Here is a 22,922-nt window from a genome sequence, read left to right on the forward strand (position 1 = left end):
ATCCCGTGCACCAGGTGGTTAAATCCAGAAGAGTCTTTTCTTTGGGGTGGAAGGTAACAGTGAACAGGGGGTTGGAAACCACCCCAAGCCCCCCCAGGCTGTGAGTGGATCCCTCAGCCTCCCTCTGTCCCTGCATGTGGGATGGAAAAGCACTTTGTGCATGGATGGATGGACTCGTGTCTGGCCAGACCTGGACCCTAAAGCTGCATCCACACCTGCACCCACCATTCTGGTGGACTCGGGCTTGGGGGAGCCTCACAGTGCCGGGGCTCCTCTGCAAGGGGTAAGGCCTCCCTGTAACGGAGGCTCCTTTTTAACAGGGGTTCCCCACAATGCAGGGTCTGCTTGTAATGGGGGCTTCCCTTAATGGGGGCTCCTTTCTACTGGGAGCTGCCTGCAATGGGGGCACACCTTAATGGGGGCTCCTTTCTACTGGGGGCTGCCTGCAATGGGGGCACACCTTAATGGGGGCTCCTTTCTACTGGGGGCTGCCTGCAATGGGGGCACACCTTAATGGGAACTCCTTTCTACTGGGGGCTGCCTGCAATGGGGGTACACCTTAATGGGGCTACCCCGCCAGCGTAGCCTCCCCATACAGCTGCTTCTCCTTAAGGGAGGCTTGCTGCAATGGGGACTCTTCCACAACAGGGATTCCCCGCTGCGGGGGCTCCCCTTACCGGGGGAGAATTACCCTTTCCCACGGGTCCCCGCCCGGGGTGCGCCGGGCAGGGGGCGGCAGAGCCCTGAACAGCTCAGCGTACATGTGGCGGCCGGGGCTGGGCTGTCCCATCCTGTCCCATCCCCTCCCTCCTCCGGCCGGCCCACACGCACACCCAGCCCTCTCCCTCCTCCTCCTCCTCCTCCTCCCCCCCACTTCCTCCTCACAATGCGGGCTGCCGGCCGAGCGGGGCAGCGCCAGAGGGGCCCCCCCCGCCGCCGAGCCCCCCGCCCGGCCCCGTAGCGATGCCCCGGGAGACGCACCGCGCCGTCGCCGCTGCCGGAGGTGAGTGGGGGGCCGGCTCCGATCCGCGCTTCTCGGTGGGTTTTTGGGGTACAGCGGGGCCGTGTCGGAGCCGGGGGGTACGGGGGGGTGTCGTGGGGATCCCCGTCCCGCTGCCTCGCCCCGTCCCCCACTTGCTTTGGGCTCCCCTCGGAGGGTGAAGCTCCCGGCCGGGGATGCGCAGTGCTGAGGGGGTGTCGGGGGGGTCCCCGCTTTCCTGTGCTCTGTGTTAACGTCTTCCTGCAGCTCATCTGCTTCTCGTTGGGGCGATACAGGGAATAATGGGCATGAGGCGCCAGTTCCAGGGTTTTTACCCATTTATGGACACTTTGGTTCGTGCGGCTGATGCACAACGTGTGCGAGGGGCCGAACGCGCGTCTGGCCTCCCCGCCGGAGCAGGAACCCGCCGAGGGTGATGTTGTGGTCAGGCAGCATCGCCCACTCCAGTGCCGTGGCTCTGAGTGTGCGGAGGGACAGACAGACGGATGGTGGCCGTCCAGCCCTGGCTGGGTCCGCGCCTCATGGCCAGGCAGGAGCTGGCGATGCTGCGATGTCCAGGATGTGCGAGCACGGGGTGTCCACGCCTGAGCGTGGCCAACCAGGGACGTGGCACCGGTGGGGCAGAATCAGATCGGTGCGTTTGTAGCTGTGTGTCGGGTGGGTTCTAATCCCCTAAATATTCAGGTGTTGGTCTGGAGGGAGTTGCGCTGCCCTTCTGGTGGCTGCTGCCTGCTTAATTAGGTATTTTTTTAATAAAAGTTAATATTGCTGGGGCTTTTTCAGGAATAACAACCTAATTTGCAATAAAAGCAGTGGCTTGCTGCATGTGTTAGGTGAGGATACTGTCTTAAAAAGTGGATGGCTTGGTCCGAGTGAAGGCTCCGGCTGGGCTTCTGCCTACCTGGGAAAAGCTCAGGAGCTGCCAACTTTTTTGAAGAGGGATAAGATGTGAGAGGAGGGAGCTGGGACTCTTGTTTGCTCCCCCAAGTGACCTCAGCGGGGGGGAGCCTTGCTGGTGATTGCATCCAAGCCCACCAGAGAGATGGGAAAGGTGACCTCGGCAGGGACCCAGGGTCCCCAGCATAGTGAAACTGGTATTGCAGCCGGACGGGAAACCTCCTTCTTACCAGGCAAAACCGACCATTTGCTTTAGGGTGACAGGGGGAAAATCGCCTCCCTTAGTGACCCTCCACTGCAGGACCCCAGCGGGGTGTCTCGGAGGGGTGCAGGATGGCTGGGGATGCCCAATGCCAGCAGGCTTAGGAGATTTGAGGGTTTATTTCTAGATTCCTGTGGGCCAGCTTGGAGTTGGTGGCTGTTGCTTCGCATCACGTGGCGATCGAGGAGGCGGGAGGCTGCCATGAGAGGCTCCTGCTTCTCGCTGCCGCGGTCCGGCATCGCATCCTGGGGAGGAAACGAGTGCCGAGCCTGGCTGCCCCGATGATAACGCACCCGGCAGCGCTTGTTCGGGGCTGTCAGAGTAAACAGAGGCGGCTTAGCCATCCCCCGCAGCCTCGGCATGCCAAGGAGCCCCGGCAGAGCTCCAAAACATGGCAGATAAAGCCAACTGTGGCCCACGAGCTCTTATTGGGGACGTTTCGCCGTCATGCAGCGGAGCAGCACGTGCTCCTTCTCATTTGGTTTTACTCTTTTTTCCCTCCTGGGAAAAAACCCTGAGAAGAGGGACGGGGGAAAAAAAAGAGGAGTAAATTGGTTGTGTTTAATCCACCCGCTGTTTTCCCCAGCAATGGGGTTTTGATATCATAAGCACGTGTTAATGTTCGCCCAGGCATCCCCCCAACCCCAACTCCTGGGTGCCCCCTGGCAGCTCCCCCAGGCTGGAGGAAGGATGGAGGGCAGCGCCACACCAGCTGCAAGGGGATAGTCCCGGAGGGGAAGGGCTGGTGGCGACAGCAGAGCTGTTTTCTCGGGTCTCGCATGGCGCAGGTGTAGCGATGGCACCCGCTGGGACAAAGCCCCAGTGGATTTCATGGCAAGAGGGAGCCCATTAGCGCCTTCATTCTAATGAGGTTAATGAGCTCAACCCCTATTAGACAGCCGAGAATCCACGACTTGCTCTGTCCTGCATCCCTCCCACGAGGCTGGAAGTTGGAAAGAGGAAAAAGCAGCGAGGAAATGTTGGAAGTCACAAGATCCTGAGTTCTGTCCCAGCTTGTCCACCCTGAGCATCGTCACTGCATGGACGGGATCCCATGCAGCATCTCCCAGGGAGACAGATTCAAACATCGCTGGTGGGTGGGGAGAGCATTAGACTGGAAAGGAAAACAACCCTGTTTGGGACCCCCCGCCCACCTGGCTGAGCCTGTTCCTGCTTCACATCCTCCCTGTCAGGGTGTAAGGAAAGGCCGTGGCTTGTTTTTTGGGGGGCCACATGGCAAAGTGCAGTCGGCTTCTCAGGGCCCCCCAAATATCTCATCCAGCATGTGGTGATGGGGTGAGGAAGGACCAACCTTTTTAATTTGAGGACAACATTTTGTCTGGATCTAAGTGATGGCAAATTTAACTGGTACTGGATGTCTTGGAAATGACCCTGAGGCTCCTGAGGATAAAGCTGTTGGAAATGATGCGCTTACCCTGTGACCCCTTTATTCGGGGAGCTGCTGCTGGGGGTGCAGGCGGGGAGATGAGCTGCCTCCTCAACCACAGGGAGGCATTGACCCTCCAAAGAGATTTTCACTCGGCGGCCTTCCATGTGCGGAGGAGTCGAGGGAAGCAGCATCCCGCCCGGAAAGTGAGATATTGTTGAAGTTCGGGGACAAAAAACAAAACAAAACAAACAACCCAAAGGAATGGCAGAGGGGTGCAGCCCACTCGGTCATGCCAGAGCTGCTGTTTTGGGGCAAAACACTGGTTTTGAGGTGTGGCTGTCCCCTGGTCCCTGTGTGCAGCTTGGTGCTGGGTTCCAACTGTGCTGCGGAGCAGAGCCACCACACTCTTATCTCCCCTCACAAGTCTCCCCAGTTATCTACTTCGTTTCCCCTTCTGTGGACAAGGCTTTTATCTTTTCTCCACCCTCTTTTCCTCCATTTCCTTCTTTGCTTCTCTGCTACCTCTTGCCACAAAAAGACAAAAAACAACAACAAAACTAAACCATGGTGGGGTGAAGAACAGACATGGGATCCCACCACATGGGATCCACCTGGGGGTTTTGGGGATGCTGGGCCGTGTTTGGGAGACGCTGGGTGATGTTTAGCCATGCTGGGTGGATGCTGAGCTGTGGTCCAGCAATGCTCAGGCTGGTCTTGGGGCATGCTGGATGTTCACAATGCTGAGGTGATGCTGGGGGGATGCTGGGTGAAGGTCCGGTGATGCTCTTGGGGCTCAAGCGATGCTCAGGTGTCTCAGTGGGATGCTCAGGAGATGCTGGGCAGTACTGGGGCGATGCTGCGTGATACTGGGGACATACTTGCAATGCGGGCGATGCCCGGGAAGAGCGGGCGATGCCGGCACAGTCTGGCAGCTCCACCTGCTGGCATGTACCGCCTGACACTGTGGGCCAGCACCCAAAATCAGAAGAAACCGTAAGGGAGAGGGTCCCCCCCGCTGCAAATGAATAAGGAAAAGCTGCATGTGAAAATCAACATGCTTTCTCCAGCCAACAACTGACTTTTGGGGGGAGCTCCCAGAGTATTGTGTCACCCCGTGCCATTCCACCACAGGCTGAGCATTTGCCCTGGGGACTTGCTTGGCTTATGATTTATTTTCTCTCTCTCTCTTGTTCAGGAGGGCCAGCTCACCTCTCCTGTTGCATGCCCTGGTCTGGACACTGGCAGCAACATATAAATGGCCTCAAAACGGCACTTGGAGTCCCTGGATCCTGTGATTTTCAACAAGCTACCTCGGCTGGAGACGGAGCCCGCTGTCAGCTTCCCCAATGGCCTCTGCAAATCCAACCCTTTGCCCAACCCCAGCTCCGAAAACCATTTCAACTACAAGGGCTCCTACTTCGCCTGCCCGCTGCAGAGCCCTGATGGCCCTGAGCAGCCCCTGGCCCGCTGGAGCCCGGCAGCCGCTTACCTGCCCTACGGCAGCGGTGCCGGCAGCCAGCCCGTGCCGGCCGAGGGGCCGCTGCTCACCTGCCTGCTCTACCGCCCCGACAGCCTGGGGGCCGGGCTGCAGCCCCCAGGCACCGAAAAGGGCAAGGACGGCCTGATGCGGGAGCTGCTGATGGCGAGGGAGAAGTGGGGCAGCCCGCCGCCTGTGCCGGGACACCCCTTCCCGGTGAAGAAGCCGGTGGCCGTGAACAAGGTGGCCCCCCTGGCTGTCCCCAAGCCAGTGTACAGAGCCCCGGCGTGCTTTGTGGACCCCAGGATGGCCCTGCCGCTGGGACCCCGCGCCGGAAGCCTGCAGCAGAGACGGGGGGATGCCGACTGGGCTCTGCCCGCCGCCAGCCACCCGCTCCTCCCCGGCGAGTCCCGCGGTGGCACCGGGCTGCACAGGAGGGGTCCCCACTCCGACCCCAGCCTCCTGCCGCTGCACCCCAGCCTGGCACTGCCCGCCAAGGAGAAGGTGGGCTCCCCTGTCACCTTCTCCCCCTATTACACGGCCTTTGAGAAATACAGGGGTTCCCCCGACACCCCGTTCTTGGAAGCCAGCTGTCCCGCTACCCACAGCCAGGGAAAGGTGCCCGAGGTCCCCAGCCTCAGCCTGGACCCCTGGCCCAAGCTCCAGCCACCCGCTGCCAGCCCAGCACCGCGGGAGAGGCCACCAACATGCTACCCACACACCCACTACCCACTGCCCCTCCACAAGGCCGCCCTCCTCTACCCTCCACCGCCCCACGCCGTGGAGGCACAGCCCAGCACCCTGCCCGATGCCTACAAAGCCTTTGGCTCTGTGGGAAGTGGGGAGCCCTTTCCTGGCTCCTACCTGAAGCCTCAAGCCCCCAGGAGCTACTTTCCCAGCCCCTTGGACACCTACGTGCCCAGGACAGCCGGTGCGGTGGCATCACCACCCACCAAGTCGGCAGCCCTGCCAAGGGACGCTGAGCTGCCACGGAGAGCCGGCTACTTGCCCAGCCCCGGCTTTGCCTTCAGCCCCAGTGATGCAGCTGCATTCGGTACCTCCTTTGCCAGCACCGAGCCGGGCTGCGAGCGGCACCGGGCGGAAAGTCCCCAGCGGCAAGTGACAGCGAGGCAGAACAGCGCTTTCCAACCCGTCTGTGGCTCTGAGAAAGTGTCTGGGGGCTCTGGTGGACTCACAGAGACATTGCCCAAAGGAGAAGGGGGCTGGATGAAACCCAGCCGTGGGGAGCAGGAGCCCCCTTACCTGGGGAAGAGGAGAGCCAGCCCGACCCTCCAGGAACCTCCCCACAGGGGACCACCGGCTCCCATCATTGTAGGGAAGGGAGATGCTGGCAAGGTGAAGGATGCAGCCAAGGAGCTCGTCCCCACTGCTCCATCCACCCCGCCTCCAGAGGGGCTGAAGGACCCGAGGGACAGCGAGGTCCCTCCTCCCTCCCCGCCCATGCCTGTGATCAACAATGTCTTCAGCCTGGCGCCGTACCGAGACTACCTGGAGGGGACTGATGGCTCAGCCCAGGTCCCCTACTCCAGGGAGCATCTGCAGCGGGACACCCCACCCCAAAACACGAGGGGCAGCCGGGAGCCCGCTGCCATCGGAGATGTCTCAGCAGCGTCCAGCCTGCTGCCCACAGGCACGGCGGCTGGCCGGGCGATGAAGACGGGCAGCGGCGTGGTCCAGAGCCAAGGGGAAAGCTGTTGTGGAAGGGTCCCCGAAAAGTCAAAGCTTGTGCCCCAAGACTCGGGGTCTCGGGGGGGCAGCCCTGGTGGGGCAGGGAGCAGGGACCTGGTCCCCGGGGACATCGTGCTGGACCTCAGCCTGAAGAAGAGGCTGGTCAGAGCCGGGGAGACCCAGGGACCTGCTGGGCAGACGGATGGGGAGGATGCAGAGCGGGAGAAGGAGGGTTTGGGGGGGAAAGTGAGGGAGGGCGAGGAGGCCAAGCCCCCGGCACCCCCCTTGCTGCTGGAGGTGAGTTCTGGCTACAAGAGCAACTTCCAGAGCTCAGCTGCCTTCATGTTCAAAAAATACAAGATCCTGCGCTCCCTCCCACCCAGCACTGGGTCCCCCCGTCCACCCGGCAGCCCCCACACCCCCCAGCCCAGCCCGCCACCACCAGCTCCCTCCAGCAGCCCCCCTGCCTCCCCACCGGCCCGCAGCCCCCCACCCCTGCAGCCCAGCACCTCGGCTCCGCGGGGGGCTCACCCGGAGCCGCAGCCCCCGCTGCCCGCAGCCCCCCCAGCAGCAGGTGAGGAGAGCGCCTGGCCGGGCGGGCAGCGCCAGCCCCCGCAGCCCCCGGCCGGGCAGGACTTCGCCTCCCTGCACGCCTCCCTCTGCCACACCATCTCCTGCTCCGTGTCCCGCTCCTCCCCGCAGCTCCTGCGCGAGTGGCTGCAGAGGGCAGAGCCGGACGAGGAGCCGGGAGAGACGCCCAAATCCCCCCCCAAGCCCAAGAACGGCTCCAAGGTCCCCGAAGCTCAGAAGCGCACCAAAGGCAAGGAGATCTGGCTGGCTTTCCAAGATGTGCCCGCCCTCCTCGCCAACCTGCTGTCTCAGCTGAAGACCTTCATGTTTGCTTGCAAGTGTCCTTTCCCCCACGTGGTCCGGGCAGGGGCTATCTTCATCCCCATCCACGTGGTGAAGGAGAAGCTCTTCCCCAAGCTCCCCGGGGCCTCCGTTGACCAAGTACTGCAGGAGCACAAGGTGGAGCTGCGTCCCACCACGCTCTCAGAGGAGAGGCACCTGCGGGACCTGGAGCTGAAGAGCTGCACCTCACGCATGCTGAAGCTCCTGGCTCTCAAGCAGCTCCCCGATATCTACCCGGACCTGCTGAACCTCCACTGGCACGATTCCATCCGGCAGCAGCTCGGTAGGTAGCCCGGCATCTCCCATGGAGGGCTGGTGCCACATGTGGGTCCCTGGGACTCTCCCAGGGAAGCTCCAGCTGTATCTGCCTCTCAGATGCTGCTGTTGGGTAGAGCATCATATGGTCCCTCAGCATCCTTGTCCTACCTGCAGAGCAGAATATTCAGCGTTTCTCCCCAGGTGTCCCATCCCACTGGTGACAGTCCCACCACCCCACCCTGTCCTGCTGCTCGAGGCTGTTGCCAGCAACCTTATTTCTTACAGGTTGGAGCTCACAGGCTGACCAGCGTCCCTCCAAGTAGGTGACTCCTCTGGCGTGAGGCACGGGGAGCTGATGGCACAGTGACAGCCACGGGGAGCATGGAAGGGAGCCAGTAAAGAACATGCCATGGGCAACAGCTGAGCTGCCTGCCTGCGAGGATGGGAAAGGGATGGTCCCCCTCGTCCCCAGAGCAGGTGCCCTCCTGGCAGGGACACGGCACCAGGATGGGGCAGGTGGAGCTGGAGGGCTGGAGCATTTGTAGCCACCAGAGAAGGAGCGTGGCCATGGCCCCTGGGGACAGGCTGGCTGCTGTGGGGCTGGCTGACCACGTCCCCTCCTCTCGCCTTCCCTGCTTTACATACATCGTGCCCAATAAACCCACCTTCCTCCTGGCGTTTCATCTTTACACGCAGACTTCACACAGCGTGATGGGTCAAGGGAATCGCAACTTCTGTAGTTGCAGGACTGATTTTTTGTTGTTGTTTTAAATGAAGACATTTTAAAAATGTTTTGCATTTACCTTTATAAGGAGCTGCTGCCTTCAGGTTTGCTGTTAGTAGTTTTTTTTTTAATAGTAATTTATATTTGTCTTTTTATTTAAACTCATGGCTTCACCTGTTTACCGTGCCGGCCCGAGGTAGCGGGAGCGATGCTGTTCAGGCTGAGCCTTTCAGTCTTGATCGCAGCTGACAAGGGCTGCACGAAAGATTTAAAGACTGTTCGAGAAAACCAAACCACTTTACAACCCAGATCCGAGGACGTGGGAGATGATGCACATCTGGGGATGACCTTGGTGGAGATGGAGCGACCCTGGTGTGACCAGAGGGGCAGGAGCAGGAGTGATGCTGCGAGAGCTCGGAAGGAGAAATTCTTCCATCCCGCAGCACCAAGAGCTCGATGGGCGTCCCGGGAGGGATCCTGGCAGCCAGGGACGGACAGACGGACTCGGCGGGTCTGCAGCGGCGATGCACAGCAGCGGCCTTACAAACTCAACACTCAGGTGTTTTTCCAACTGATGCAGGGCACGGAGGAGCAAAATGAGGATTATTATTATTTGTTTTTTATTTCACTACAGGAAATATTTATTTTAAATTAAGAAAATGGAGGGGAAAAAAAGGAAAAAAAATACCCAAACTGTACCATAGACTCTTTTTAGCCAAAAGGTGCCGTGTATTCTGCAAGTGCCTTTCTGGTTTCCACTGGGTTGTACACATCAGGTCTGTGCCTGGTGTCGTACAGCCATTTGGAAAGCAGTGTGTGTTAATGCTATCATCCTTTTGTATACATACATATATGTATATGTGTGTGGTTCCAGGGAAGAAAGTTCCTTTGCATTATTTAATATTTTGTAAGAATACGGATTTCACAAGGTGCCTCGCCCAATTAAAAGGGTTTGGCTTCTTTTCAGACATGCCGTGCTCTGTTCTCTGCTTGCCAGCTTGGGCACAGTGGCACCTTTGTGGGGACAAGGATGTCCCAAAGCTGGGGACCTGTCCCCAGGCTGATGCAATGGGGTCCCCAAGACACCCTCCCCCTTGTCAGCCCCCACCAGAAGCACAAAATCGGCCTCATCTTGGGACCCAAACACCCCAAACCACATTTTTCAGCCCAAATTACTGGAGCTTGGCTGGGGGAGAGCATCGCCATGACCCCCTCCCTGCAAACAGGGCATTTTGAGGGATATCTGTGGTGTATGGGGCAAAACCTGCCTGGAGAAACAGGCATGGAACCAATTCCCAGGGCCGTGAGCTGGATGAGGAGCAGGGGGAAGCTGGGACCCATCAGCTGGGAGAGACTCTCACCTGTGGGAGGGCTAATGAGTTGATGTGTTAATTGGGAGCAGCTGGGATGTAGTCACCTCCTCCCACCCCTGGGAAAACAGTTAAAAGCCCCGTGATGGGCAGGGGGGTTGATGCTCTCTGCTCCTTGGGTGCTGCCAGGTGAGGGGGGTCTGCATGGGCTGAGGGGAGGTTTTGGGGAGGAATGGGGTGACCAGTAGCCTCCCAGGTGATGCTGGGGCTTGGGGCAAGCTCTGCTGGGCTGGAGCAGCTGCTTGGTGCTGCTGGGACCAAGGAGCTGCTTGGGAAGAGAACTCCTGTCCATGGGGTGTTCTGGGGAAGAGCTGTCACTGGGGTGGGGGGAGCTGGACCCCTGCCTGATGCTCTGCTGTGTCTCCCCACAGCTGGGCTCTGCCCATGGCCTCTCCCAGGCAGAGCTGGGGGCTCAGACCACTGGACCCCCGCAACATTGCTGCCTGTCAGGCAAAAATGATGCTCCATGGTGAAAGAGAAGGGGCTGCAGATGTGGCCCTGGGTCCTGCTGCCCGTGTGGCTGCTGCTGCCAGTGGGCTGCGGTGCAAAGCTGTCCTAGTGCTGGCCGTCTGTCTGTCTGCCACTGTGCTGCCCTACAGCCTGGGGGCTCTGGCTGCTCCCATCCACGGCTCCCTGGCCCCTTCCCACACTTGGCCAAGCTCGCCAGCTTCATGGAGACGGACAAGTGATGATGTGGTGGTGACACGTGGAGATCTGCTCACCCAGCCAGAGGTGCATGAAGATGGTGGGATGCTGGTGGGCTCTGCAGGCACCCCAGGCTGCTGCCTGGACGTAGCAGATGTGTCCTGTGGTGCCAATGACAAGGGACAGAACCTGGGGATGCCGGCGATGGCCACAGCAAGGAGCTGCAGTGGGCAGAAGCAGGAGGTGAGCACAAGCCATGGCCTGCCTGGGAATGAGGATCCTGCTGCTGCTTCTCCCCTGGTGTCCCTTCCAGGGGTCCCCTTGGGCTTGCCATCAGAAAGGACACCCAGCCTGCCTGAAACCCAGCCTGGCACTGCATGGGTCCCCTCTGCTGTGACAGCTGAGGTGATCTGGGGCACACAGCCTGCTGGCACCTCCCTGCATGGCGGAGCTGAGCTGTTCATGGACACTGGTTTGGCCAAGGTCCCCGAAAACAGGTCTGGACTTCTGGCCCCTGTCTGGGTGTCCCCGCCCAGTGCCACATCGGCTCATGCTGTCAGCCACCCACAAGAACTGGCTCCCTTCCTCCCTACAGAGGAGACTAGAGGACCTACTGTCACCTTGGGGATGAGAAGTGACCCGTCCTTCTCCCCTGCACATGGGACTCTGCTGACACCCACTGAGGCCTCTGCTTTGCCTTCTCGGACCAGAGCTCCCAGTGCTGCAGGTCCTGCTGGGACTGGAGTGAGCTGGACAGTCCCTGCTGCCCCCACAGAGCCCAGAGCAACCAGAGTCCCCTGTGAGGATGGAGCTGTGATGGTGGCTTTCCCCTCTCCCAGAGCTGCAGGTGTGACACATGGCTCCTCCCTGGGGTCATCTGCCCGGAGGTCACCTCTGCGCCCAGATCCCTTCCTCCCCATGGCACCCGGGGATGGACCCACTGTGGGGTGGCACTGGGCCACGGTGGTGGCAGAGATGAGTGTCCTGCCTGGAACAGTGGCTGTGACAGCGGCAGTTGGGCACAGCAAGCCCAGCACAGCACCGGTGCGACCTCCAGCAGGACCTCCAGGGCCCTCCCACGCCAGCCCAAGCTCTGTGCCTCCTCCCAGCTCCAAGAACCCTGCTCCTGAGCATCAGTCCAAGGCTGAGCACCACACTAGCACCCCAGGTTTGCCATCTCCAACCTATGTGCTGACTCCTGGAGCTCCACATGCTGCCAGCTCCCCACCCAGCTCTCAGACCCCAGATGCTCCTGCAGGAGTGACCCCTGATACTTGGTCCACAGCCAGAGCGCATCTTCCTGCAGCCACAGGAGAGAACTTTACCCCTGCTGAGCAGCTGCTGAGCAAACCGGGGGTGAAGCCCCTCACATCCCACCCCACAGGACTCCCCTCTCCTGCTCAGCTCCCGCATGTGCTGCCGCTGCAGTTCCGGCTGTTGGGTGTCACTTACACCGCAGCCCTGAGCAACAGCTCCTCGGGGAGATACCGGCAGCTGGAGGAAGAAGTGAGGCTGTTGGTGAGTGCAGGAGCTGCCGCTGGGGCTTCTGGTACCTCTGGGTGCAGCTGAGAAGCTGCTGCAGCAAGTGCTGCGGGGATTGCATTGGTCCTGGTTTGGTGTGTCACCCACCCAGGCTGGTGGAGATGCTTTGGGTTGGGGTGGTAGGTTTGAGGTGGGACTGGGCTCCCCGCACCTCTGGCAGGGCCATCACACGCCGTGGTGCCGGGTGTTCCCTCCTGGTGCTGGTTCTGGGCTGGTGGGAGCCCTGGCTGGGCCATCGCTGTGGCTCTGGTGTCCACCAGCGTGTCCTGCCCTGGGCAAACCCCGCTGACTCCCCTCTATTTATCGCACACCCCCATACGTGCCTTCCTCACACAGGGGAATTTGCAAAAGCTTCTCGATTAACGGGCACTGCTTTCTTCCAGCTAAACCAAGTGCTGTCCTCCTATGAGACCTTCCTGCAGGCCAACGTCCTCGAGTTCCTGTGAGTGTGCGGCTCTGCCCTGGGGTGACACATGGAGAGGGGTGGGTTTGGCTCCGAGGGAAGGGCTGGTCCAGCAGAACACCCCAGAGACAGCAGCGGGGGCTGGGGGGGCTGTGCTCCCTCCAGGGCACCATCCCAAGGGGTCCCTGGTGGAAGGTGTTTGAGGCTGCAGATGAAGCCTCTGGAGACCTCTCTGCAAGGGAGTGGCTGCTGTGGGCTGAGGGGGCTCTAAAGCTGCTCCTAAAGTGGGGTCTGGCTGTGCAGACCAAACAACCTTGCCCTGGGGCCCATCAGCTCCTCTCTGTCCCAGGAATGGCTCTGTGGTGGTGCGAGGGGAGGCTCTGTTCCGTGGGGACAATCCAGCTCCCACCAGCTCCCACCTCATCCGGACACTGGTCACAGCAGTGAGCAGGGGAAGGAGACCCTTCAGCTGGCAGCTGGAGCCCCGCTCCATCCAGTCAGGTGGTAAGTTGCTGCTGCTGCTGTCATTGTCCTCCCTTCACATCTATCCAAGCCGAAACCTGCCCAATTTGGACTTCAGGCTTCACTGAACCTTCTGTCTCCCAAACCATTCAAAGCCCTTCAGTGCTGAGGCTGCTGGAGACCACATCAGCAGCAGTTGGACCTGTGTGGTCCAGAGCTTCTGAGCTCCCTGGCTTCTCCTCCTTGACTTGCTTCTCTCCTGGGAGGTGGGACATGCCCAGCCCTTCCCACCACACAAGGTGTCCACCTTCCCTCAGCTGCTCTGTGGCTTCTGCTGACTGAGATCTCCTAATGAAGGTGGAGGAACAGGGATGGGCTTGACTGTCTCCTGAACTCTTGTAGGCTTCAGCCTGGAGAACCTCGAGCCAGAGAAGCTGTCCTTCTCCCTCACTGCCTTCCAGCTAGGGAGGAGCAGGATAGAAGCCTTGGAGAGTCTGACCAGTGAGGTATGGAAGCCTTGGTGGCCCTTCCAAGGGATGGTGCTTGGGAAGAGGGCACAGGCTGCTCTACTGCAGGGTGGGTCATGAGCACCAAAGTAGGGGCAGTGGGTGAGCTGTTGTCTCCTCTCCATCCAGGTGACTCGGTGTCTCAGTGCCCATTACCCTGTCAGGAATGTGGGCATCACCCAGCTCAGGTACAGGACACAACTACCCCTCTCCAAAGCTCTTCAGTAAATTACCTTCATGACCTCTTGTGTGCTCTTCAGCTAATTAGCTGTGCTGCAGAGATGGGGAGGACGGGTGGTGCTGGGGGGTGACGTGCAGCTGGTGGCAAATGCTGTCACTGAGCACCTTCCCTGGGCTGAGGAAAGAGCAGCCAGGGTGTGACTGGCCCCAGCCCTCCTGCCTTGCTCAGAGCCTTTCTCTCCCCATAGAGACCTCCATGGGCACCTGGAGATTGATGGAGACATCTATCTTGACACAATTGTCCATACTGATGTTGCAGAGGTTCTGCAGGCCATGACAGCTCTGGCCAACTGTTCTGTGGACCTGCTGTCCCTTTCGGTGGAGGGTAAGGACAGTCCCTGGGTGCGGTGGGGCTCATTGCCAGCTCTGCTCCCCCTCACATGTGTTTCTTGTCCCTTCAGGAACTGGGCTTCACCTCCAGGTCTACCCATTCTCCTTCCTCATCACCAACAGACGCTTCAGCGAGCACCTTCAGGATCCACTTGATCCAGAGCACCAGGAGCTCACCAGAGACCTGGGTGATGCGGTAGGTGCGGGTGCTGGGGCCCTCTCAGGGTGCTGAGCACCACTGGGGGAAGTGGGACAGCTTTGGGGTGCCCAAGCCAGACCCCCAGGTCCAGCACCACGGCACATCCAGGGAGCTGCAGGTGCAGCAGGGTCAGAGCCGCTCTGTGTCCTTGCTGTGGTGGTTGTCCCAGCTCCACAATAGCTGTGGAGGTGGTGGGTGGTCTGGTGGGGTGAAGTGTCCTGAAGGCTGGTGTGGAGCTGAGTAAACTCTCTTGCAGGTGGCGAGGGCCCTGAGGGACCACAGGAGCTTCCTGCAACTGCTGATAAGAGAATTTCTGTGAGTGGGAGCAGGCAGTCTGCTGGGACAGGGGTGTACGGAGACAGGGATATCTCCCCACAGCCATCAACCAGCAGGTCATGGCTGTCTGGTGTCTCATCTGAGTCCCAGGAGGGTTTGCAGCTGAGGTCAACCATTTCCCTGCTATCTCAGGAGGGACCTGCTGGACCTACAGGGATGTCTCTTCCATCTCAAAGAGCAGATGCAAAACCAATGCCCCCTGAGAGGAGAGACCCCCTCTGCGGGGGGCTCCTCTGCAGCCCCTGGGCACAGCCCAGCATGTGGCTGGGGGGTGGGGGGCGGGCACAGTGGTACCTGGAGCTCCTTCCCTCCCTGTCCATAGGCCTGGCTCCTTGATCTGCCATGGGGACCTGGTGTTCCAGCACCCTGCTCCCACCAGCCTGGAGGTTCTGGAGGCACTTGTGCTCTCGGTTGGGTCCAACAAGGCTTTGGCTGGTTCAGACTTGCAGGTGGACCCCTACTCTCTTGTTGTGGGAGGTGAGCTGCCCTTTGTGGGGGTGGAATGTGAACCCCAGCAGTGTGTGAGCAGAGGAGATCTGCAGCCCACTAGATCCAGATCTCTTATGCAATGGGAGGGGGGATATCTTGGCTGGGGAGGTGACCAGCTTGCAGTGGGTGGTCAGAAAGTACGATTCCAGGATCAGCCATGCCCTGTCCCTCGGCACAGCTGGGGTTTGAGCTGGAGAGACCTGTCTGCAGTGGGGAAACAGGACGGGAGGAAAGAGGTTCTGGAAAGGGCAGGGGGGTGTCAAAGACACACTGGAGTCCTGTGTCTCGCCGGCTGTGTCCCCAAGGAGGGTGGGTGGCTTTCGCTGGCTGGGCGGAGCCTCTGTGGCTGTGCTGACAGCTGCACTCTGTTCCAGAGGACACCCTGGAGCCCCCCCCGCCCCAGCCAGGCTTTCCTGAGTACGGCGTGGCCATCATCGTTGTGTGCAGCCTCTGCTTTATCACCGCTGCCATCGTCCTGCTGGTGGTAAGGGTGATTGATGTCTGTCTGTCTGTCTGCTATGGTAGGGGGAGTGGCATGGGATGCAAGGCTGCAGCTCTGTGCCCTCCTCCCCAGTGTCTGAGGAACAAGAGGCTTGGCTGGCGGGATGTGGTGGTCCTGTGGGACAGAAGAGACCCTGAAGCGGGGACCCAGAACCTGGAAATGGAGAACCAAGGATTCTGGAGATCCTCTGAACAGGTGAGTGGTTTCTACAGCCCCTGGAGTCAGTTTGTGCTTCAGAGCTGGAGCTTTAGAGCCCAGCTGGTGTTTCTGCAGGTCCTTGTTGTATCTGGTGCTGGTCCTGGGCAATGTCAGGGGCTGGAGAAAGCTCTCTGGGGGCTGGGGAGAAGGAGCCCTCAGTCCCTGCCCCTGCTGGAGGTGGGCACAGTGACTTCTCTCCCTCTCCCTTGCAGGGCACGGAGAATGTTCAGATGCAAAGTGACTCTGCCTGATGAGAGAAGATGCAGCTGATGGTCGGGAGGAGCCTAAAAAGGGGTTGGTGGGGGGACAGAGATGCTGAGAACCCCTCCCTGCTGTTAAAAGTTCTTCTTGTGAAGGATGTGGGCTCAGATGGATGAAGAAATAATTCTTTTAATTTGTTGAACTTTATTAAATTGTTTAGACTGTCAAACCCAGCTATAGATGGTCTCTGCTTGTGTTGTGCAGGTGGGGTTGAGCTCTTACCCACCAAGATCCAGCTCCTGTAATGAGTTTTACACTTTAGGCTTGTGTAAGAGCTTTGAGCACCCCAGGCTCTGTGCTGCTGGTCCAATGGGCTTCAATAAGCTGAGCTTGGTCTTCTCTAGCTCCTGACTAACTCCAAGGTTAAAAGGCCGAGTAAGTGGGTCCCTTTTTGAGCTGGGTTGGGGATATCAAGCCCTGGGCTGTTCCCAGTTCTGCACTGGGGCCTTTGCTTCACCCCAACAGGCACAGGACCTGATGATGGGGGCTCTTAGTGCTGCCTACAAAGTGAGGATTTTCACCCAAAAACTTGTTTGTGGGCTTTGGTTTTTCCCCAGTGTGGGACTGGGCTCTGTGTGGAGGCAGAAGGCAAGCTGTACATGCAGACACACACACTCCAAAAGGTAATTTCGATAATTTATTTTACAATCAAAGGTCAGGCAGGGCAGAGCCTCTGTGCCAGCAAACCCTCACAGTGCTGCAGCCTGGGGGCTCCTTCCTCCGCCTCCCTCCTCCTCCTCCCCGAAGTTGTCACTGATTACAGCGCGGTTCTCCCTGCGCTTCCATGCCTTCCTCATCCTCCTCCACCTCCTCAGCAGGTTCTCCTGGGCAGGGGCCCGGGGCTGAGCAGTGGAGCTGCCCGGCCCTATCTGACCCCCCGGAGCTGCCCCTCCAACCACCGGGTTCCCAACCCCTGCTGCAGGGGGGCTGCACAGGCCGGGGGGGGCTGCATCCCTGCCCCAGAACAATTTATTGTCCTCCGCTGGTGGATGCTCCTCCCGGCACCGCTCAGCTCCAGCCCCGCGGTTGGCGGTTCAGCTCTGGCTCCTCAGCATCTCACGTCCAGCCCCGCATTCCGTACTGCAGTCCTAGCCCGGATTCTTGGTTTCCCCTGTAGCATTTATTTCAGTTCCCGTTCCAGCATCTTTATTTCAGCTGCAATTCTCTATCATGTCAGCCCTAGCCCCAGCATCTTTATTTCAGCTGCAATTCTCTATCATGTCAGCCCTAGCCCCAGCATCTTTATTTTAGCTCCAGCCCTATAGATTTTATTTCAGTTCCTGCCGCAGATTCTTCATTTCAGCTCCATGTCTCCGTCAGTTCAGCTCCATCCCCACAGGTTTCTCTCAGCTCCACAGCTCCCGGCTGCAGTTCAGCTCTGGGATGTTGCAGCTCCAGCCCTACAGTGATTTTTCAGCTCTGGTATTTTCCCACAAGCTTTTTCATCAGCTCCAGCCCTGCACTGTTTCTTTCAGCTCCAGACCTACAGAGGTGTGTTCAACTCCAGTATTATTCCCACAAGCTTTATTTCAGCTCCAGATCTGAAGAGGTGTTCTATTTCAGCTCCAACACTACAGATTTTATTTCAGCTCCTGCCCTATGGCGTTTCAGCTCCAGCCCCTTCCCCAAGATCCTTATTTCAGCTCCAGCCCCAAGATCTTTATTTAAGCCCCATCCCTACATATTTGTTTCAGTCCTAACCCCTTTTCTCCCCTAAGCTTTTATTTTTTTTTTTTTTTTTTTTTACTCCGTGAGATTTCAGCTCCAGCACTACAGTGATTTTTCAGCTCCAGTGTTTTTCTTACAGCTTTGATTCTTTCAGCTCCAGCCCTATAGTGATTTTTCAGCTCCAGCCCTATAGCTTTTATTTCATCTCCACCCATGCTGCACATTCTTCATTTCAGATCTGTGTCTCCGTCAGTTCAGCTCCAGCCCCGCAGGTTTCTCTCAGCTCCACAGCTCCCGGCTGCAGTTCAGCTCTGGGATGTTGTAGCTTTGGCCCTACAGTGATTTTTCAGCTCTGGTATTTTCCCACAAGCTTTTTCATCAGCTCCAGCCCTGCACTGATTCTTTCAGCTCAGGCCCTACAGTGGTGTTTTCAGCTCCAGTGTTTTTCCCCACAAGCTTTATTTTGGCTCTGGCTCTACAGTGATTTTTTTCAACTCCAGTATTATTCCCACAAGCTTTATTTCAGCTCCAGCCCTACAGTGATTTTTTTCAGCTCCAACCCTATAGATTTTATTTCAGCTCCTGCTCTATGGTGTTTCAGTTCCAGCCCCTTCCCCAAGATCCTTATTTCAGCTCCAGCCCCAAGATCTTTCTTTAAGCCCCATCCCTATTGATTTGTTTCAGTCCCAGCCCCTTTTTTTCCCCATAAGCTTTATTTTTTATTTTTTTATTTTTTTTATAACTCTGTGAGATTTCAGCTCCAGACCTACAGTGACTTTTCAGCTCTGACCCTAGAGTGGTGTTTTGAACTCCAGTATTATTCCCACAAGCTTTATTTGAGCTTCAGCCCACATTCTGTATTTCAGCTCCAGCCCTACGTTCCCCGTAGTGATTTCAGCTCTGTGCTGTCTCAGCTTCAGCTCTAGAATCTGTCCTGGCTCCAGCTCCTTCCTCCGGCAGCTGCTCCCGGCGTTCCCAGCGGCGCTGCGGGCTGTTGACAAGGTTGTCAATCACTCGCACATCAATACGAGCTGTCACCACTGTCCCGATATCACCTTGAGGGGCAGGTCCTAAATAGAGCCTTGGAGCAGCCAATCGCAGGCGCTGGTGGGTGGCCCCGCCCCTCTATGCTCCGTTCACCCCGCCCAGTTCGGGGCGGAGCGGCCGCTGGGTCCCCGGTTCGCGTCCCCGGGGGCAGCGCTGGGGCCGGGGCTGAGCCCCGAAACAGCCCCGAGCCCGCACCCCCCGTGGGTTTCCAGGCCCGAAGCGCAGCCCTGCGGCTCCGCTCCCGGCTCTGCGAACAGCGGGATCCCCCTTTGGGGCTGGAACCCCCGGCGTGATGGGGAACCGGGAGCCAACCCAAAGTGCTTGTGAACTGGGGGCACCTGCATGGGGAGGAACGGGCAGGGGCAGCACCTGCCCCGGGGAAACTTTATTGGGCCTTAATACACTTTGTTATTTAAGTAGTTACACACTGTGCTTATAACAATGTAAGAAAACAGTAACAGTTATTATTGAGTTATATTATTTGAGCCCCGCAGTCACACGGGGAGCCGGGTCTGGCCCCCGCAGCGCCGCCCGGGCCTCCCCCGATCCCCCCACCAGCTCCCCCTTCGGCCCCACTCGGGACCGGTCCCCTCACCGCCCCGACCTCCGCTGCGCGATCCCAGCAGGGAGCAGCCGGCGGGACGGGGCCCCGCTCCTCCGCCCCGCATCTTCCCGCGCCGCTCCTGCCCTCAGCCGCTCTCCCCGACACGAACCGCGGGCTCGCGAGCAGCGGCCCCGCCGCCCCGCTCCCCGCGCTCCCGCTCCCAGCGCTCACCGGCGGCCTCAGCCCGCGGAGCCGCAGCGCCACCAGCTCCCACGAGCGCCGCTCCACAGTAACGCTGACACCGCCACGCCCATGCAATTTATAGTCTCCGGCCCCGCCTACCTCACCCATTCAGCCAATCCCGACCAGAGGCTGCTCCCGGCCCCGCCAATCCAGCCCCCCGCCCGTTTCAGTTCCACCCAATCGCGGCCCGTCCCTTGGATCCGCCCGCCGGGTGCGGATGTGGGGCGGCTCGTTACCGGCCGTGTGGGGACAGCGGGACGGGAACGGCGGTTTGTGTGTTTGAACTCGGTGTTGGGTTCGCAGCTTTGCACTTGTTTGCATGTGTGGATGAACCTCTCTGTGTGAGCCGGCTCCACTGAGCACCGCGGTGAGACATCAACTGCTACGTGTAGGCAAAAAGAGCTGATGAGCTCCAGCTGAGCGTGTGCAGCTTTGGCTTAAGAATAAAAATAAGAATGTTTAGATTAAGAAGCTTCTGGGGAAATAATTGTAACATGGGGACCGTTTCCTCTAGTGAAATACCACCTTGCTCCCCCTTAGGAAGCATCTTTAGAGTAAGTTTGCTGGAAACACCCTCAAGTCCGAGGAGCTGCAGGACATCTGCAAAAGTGCATGTCCTGCAGTGGCCTCCCAGCCGAGAGACCTTCTCCAGCCCCTGCCTGCACCTGGGGCTGACCCCTGCGGCACAGGAACGGAGACTGGGCTCCAGCCAGACCCGCTCCAGCCCTGGGGACAGTTCTCAAGCCAGCAGCCCGGGCACTGAGTGATGCTGCAGCTCCAAACCAAACAGACGGAGGGAAAGGGGTGCCTGGAGGACCCGGGGAGCGAAGAGCAGCTGCTCCTGCGAGGGGGAAGGAGAGGTTGACTGCACATTGAGGAAAGGGGCTTTTGGGAAATGGAAAGTGGAAACAACACAAATCTCACAGGGTTGCCACACACTCTCCATGCAAACCATTTATTGCCATGCACGAGGGATGCCAAAGCTGCCAGCACTATGCCAGTCCCTTGGGGATGGATGCTCCAGCCCCATGCGTCCCCTGGGCACATCATCGCCTCCATCACTGCAGCGCTGGAGACACCTGGGGGAGAAGATGGGCTGTGGTGACGCTGGGCTGGGGTTCAGAGTCCCCTGGGATGCTGGCTCCCACCATGGCACCGGCGAGCTGGCCCAGCCCCAACAGGGCAAGGGCGAAGTGGATGCAGTTGCAGGTGACGGCGTTGTATTCCAGTGCCTGGTCCATGGCCGCCCGGACCCGCCGCTGCAGGGTGGCCACATCCATCCCTCCTTTTCTCCGCAGCACCTTGGCTGGGCCCCGCGTCCGCAAGAGGTGGTTCTTGCCATGCTTGGCCACAATCCCCGAGGGGGATGTCCCTGAGCTGCCTGCAGGGTGGAGGGGACTCTGTGTCTCATGTTCTTTCCGTGCAGACATCCCCATGTTGTGACCATCTGGTGGGGCTCACCTTCCAGGTGGATGATCTCTCCGTCACCGCAGTACACACCAGCGTGGGCGCCGCACCAGCCAGGGCTCCCGGAGGCCAGCGGGAAGAGGAAGAGGTCCCCAGGTTGGGGCGTGGCCACCCCATTGGGTACCACGTCGAAGTGCTGGCCCAGCAGCCCCTCACAGAGGAAGAATGCTGTGGTGCTCGCTGCCCCCGCCACCACCTGCAGACCCGGCTGTGTCTCAGGGCCACCGATGCCCTGGGAACAGCAGCAGCATCACCGACCCTCTGGCTCATCCCCTGTTCTCAGTGGCTTGGGCACAGATTGGGTCTTCAAGGAAGTGGAAACCCCCAGAGAAGGCGCCATCTCCTCCAGGTGCTGAGCACCCATGGGTGATGAGGAAAGGGCAGGGCGTACGGGATTTGGCCCTGTTGAACCAAGGGTGACACGGGTGCTGTGGGGTGCCGAGGGGACGTTGGCACTTACCTGCCTGGAGCTGCTCACCTGGAGGGACAAACACCCACTGTCAGCCCCAGTGACACTGGGGACATGTGACTGATGGCACCAGTGTCACGGTGCAGCTGCTGCCACCCCCCTGCCCAAGCCCCTGGCTGGGGTTCCTGTGCCAGCACCCCCAAACCTGTCGCACCCAGGAGCTCAGCCAGTGCCAAGGCTGGAGGAACGGCCCCTCCGGGGCTTGCAGGGTCTGCAGCAGGGTGCTCACCTGTGGGGAGAGGGGACAGGGACACCCGGGAACCATCCCTGGCTGGCACCCACCATTGGTAGCACCCATTCCCATGAGCATGCATCCCTGCTGGCACCAACCTCTGGTAGCACCCACCATTGTGAGCACCTACTCCCAGCCCATGCAGCCTCCCCCCCCCCCACCCCCCCGTGCCCCCAGACTCAGCACTGGGCAGGTCCCATCCATGGGGTCCGTGGGTGACAGGTGCCACAGCAGTGTGGTGGCACCACCTGGGTGCAGGTGCCCACCCCGATGGCTCCACAGTTACCTGGCTGAGGAGGTTCATCTGCAAGGAGAAAACATGGTGTCTACAGAGCTGTAGACACAGGGCTGTGCCCAGCCCCACCATGTCCCCTCTCTGTCCCCAAACGGTTGTGGTGGCACATAGCTGTGCCAAAGCCTATGATGCCGATTCAGGCACTGTGCCGGCGCTGGTACTGCCTCACCTTTGGGGTCTTCTGAGGTCCCCTGGCTCCACCGCGGTTCTCAAGCAGCTCCTGCTCCACCAGAGGCAGCGGGGCAGGACCTCTCCCCGGCGGGCACCGCGGTGGCTCTTGGCACCCGCACCGAGCTCTGCCGGTGCCCGGAATGTGCCCAGACCACACCGACCGGCCCGGCTGTGGCACCCAGCCTGTTCTGTTCCTGCACCCTGAGGCCAGTCCTAGGGGAACAAACCCAACCTGGTGCGACATTTCATCACCGAACCCCTTGGGTGGCCCTGAAGGAGTCACGAAACGGCTCTGTGGTCACCAGGTACCAATAGCTGGTGGTCACCGCACTGATGCAAAAGCACCTCTTGGTGCCAAAACGCTTCTTGCCCTGCAGGTGGCCCAAGGGATGGCCACCAACCCGTCCCCAGCCCCGTGTCCCCGGGGCAGTGTGTGCCTGGGGTCAGCTCCAGAGCCACATTAAACTGTAATCCTTGCTCTGGGCTGTCAGCGCAGGCTTTGGCAGGGCTTGGGGTGGGTGATGTGGGAGCTGTCACCCTCTGTCACCAACCATTACGAAAATAATACTGGTTTACTGCAAAATAAGCAAACTGCCAAACGAACCTCCACAAGGCACCGTAATTTTTCATGGAGAACAAAAATAATACCCCGTCCCACTCCCTTACAAATATCTCCATGATATTTTTTTCGATT

The 22,922-nt window shown here is 59.4% G+C and overlaps 3 protein-coding genes and 1 long non-coding RNA gene across 8 annotated transcripts; 2 read left to right on the forward strand and 2 right to left on the reverse strand.

The window, feature by feature from the left end:
- The first annotated feature begins 427 nt into the window (after positions 1 to 427).
- C11H15orf39 (chromosome 11 C15orf39 homolog) lies at positions 428 to 9,577 on the forward strand. Its single transcript, XM_065077069.1, has 3 exons — positions 428 to 1,003; positions 4,745 to 7,910; positions 8,171 to 9,577. The coding sequence occupies exons 2-3, from the start codon at positions 4,805 to 4,807 to the stop codon at positions 8,206 to 8,208; spliced, it is 3,144 nt and encodes a 1,047-aa protein (XP_064933141.1). The 5' UTR covers positions 428 to 1,003; positions 4,745 to 4,804; the 3' UTR covers positions 8,209 to 9,577.
- Positions 9,578 to 9,730: 153 nt separating this feature from the next.
- Positions 9,731 to 16,265, forward strand: LOC102098806 (uncharacterized). The gene is made up of 12 exons (XM_065077070.1): positions 9,731 to 12,142; positions 12,550 to 12,608; positions 12,919 to 13,073; positions 13,434 to 13,537; positions 13,667 to 13,725; positions 13,966 to 14,102; positions 14,179 to 14,303; positions 14,563 to 14,621; positions 14,965 to 15,119; positions 15,506 to 15,615; positions 15,706 to 15,828; positions 16,044 to 16,265. The coding sequence occupies exons 1-12, from the start codon at positions 10,364 to 10,366 to the stop codon at positions 16,080 to 16,082; spliced, it is 2,904 nt and encodes a 967-aa protein (XP_064933142.1). The 5' UTR covers positions 9,731 to 10,363; the 3' UTR covers positions 16,083 to 16,265.
- Positions 16,266 to 17,378: 1,113 nt separating this feature from the next.
- LOC135580586 (uncharacterized) lies at positions 17,379 to 19,725 on the reverse strand. Its single transcript, XR_010475475.1, has 2 exons — positions 19,412 to 19,725; positions 17,379 to 18,830 (listed from the first exon to the last, which is right to left on the reverse strand). It is a non-coding gene; the product is annotated as an uncharacterized LOC135580586 (long non-coding RNA).
- An 808-nt stretch (positions 19,726 to 20,533) lies between these two features.
- LOC102098630 (uncharacterized) lies at positions 20,534 to 22,854 on the reverse strand. 5 transcript variants are annotated; one of them, XM_065077100.1, is made up of 7 exons: positions 22,227 to 22,727; positions 22,049 to 22,066; positions 21,685 to 21,759; positions 21,522 to 21,539; positions 21,056 to 21,293; positions 20,743 to 20,975; positions 20,534 to 20,673 (listed from the first exon to the last, which is right to left on the reverse strand). In XM_065077100.1, the coding sequence occupies exons 1-7, from the start codon at positions 22,470 to 22,472 to the stop codon at positions 20,653 to 20,655; spliced, it is 849 nt and encodes a 282-aa protein (XP_064933172.1). In that variant the 5' UTR covers positions 22,473 to 22,727; the 3' UTR covers positions 20,534 to 20,652. The 5 variants fall into 5 exon arrangements, with proteins under 5 accessions (XP_064933172.1, XP_064933171.1, XP_021139025.2 ...); XM_065077099.1 differs by having other exon boundaries at positions 20,534 to 20,975; positions 22,227 to 22,854; XM_021283350.2 differs by having other exon boundaries at positions 20,534 to 20,975; positions 21,056 to 21,257; positions 22,227 to 22,753.
- Between the last annotated feature and the right edge of the window lie 68 nt (positions 22,855 to 22,922).

This window comes from Columba livia, chromosome 11, assembly GCF_036013475.1.
Source record: "Columba livia isolate bColLiv1 breed racing homer chromosome 11, bColLiv1.pat.W.v2, whole genome shotgun sequence".
Taxonomy (NCBI): domain Eukaryota; kingdom Metazoa; phylum Chordata; class Aves; order Columbiformes; family Columbidae; genus Columba; species Columba livia.

Coding starts and splice junctions, on each gene's coding strand:
- LOC102098630 (XM_065077099.1), bottom strand. CDS start 22,472: ATGTCGCACCAGGTTGGGTTTGTTCCCCTAGGACTGGCCTCAGGGTGC. Junction 20,976..21,055: donor AGAGATCATCCACCTGGAAG/GTGAGCCCCACC, acceptor TCCACCCTGCAG/GCAGCTCAGGGACATCCCCC.
- LOC102098806 (XM_065077070.1), top strand. CDS start 10,364: ATGGCCTCTCCCAGGCAGAGCTGGGGGCTCAGACCACTGGACCCCCGC. Junction 12,609..12,918: donor GCCAACGTCCTCGAGTTCCT/GTGAGTGTGCGG, acceptor TCTCTGTCCCAG/GAATGGCTCTGTGGTGGTGC. Junction 13,074..13,433: donor CCGCTCCATCCAGTCAGGTG/GTAAGTTGCTGC, acceptor GAACTCTTGTAG/GCTTCAGCCTGGAGAACCTC.
- C11H15orf39 (XM_065077069.1), top strand. CDS start 4,805: ATGGCCTCAAAACGGCACTTGGAGTCCCTGGATCCTGTGATTTTCAAC. Junction 7,911..8,170: donor TTCCATCCGGCAGCAGCTCG/GTAGGTAGCCCG, acceptor TATTTCTTACAG/GTTGGAGCTCACAGGCTGAC.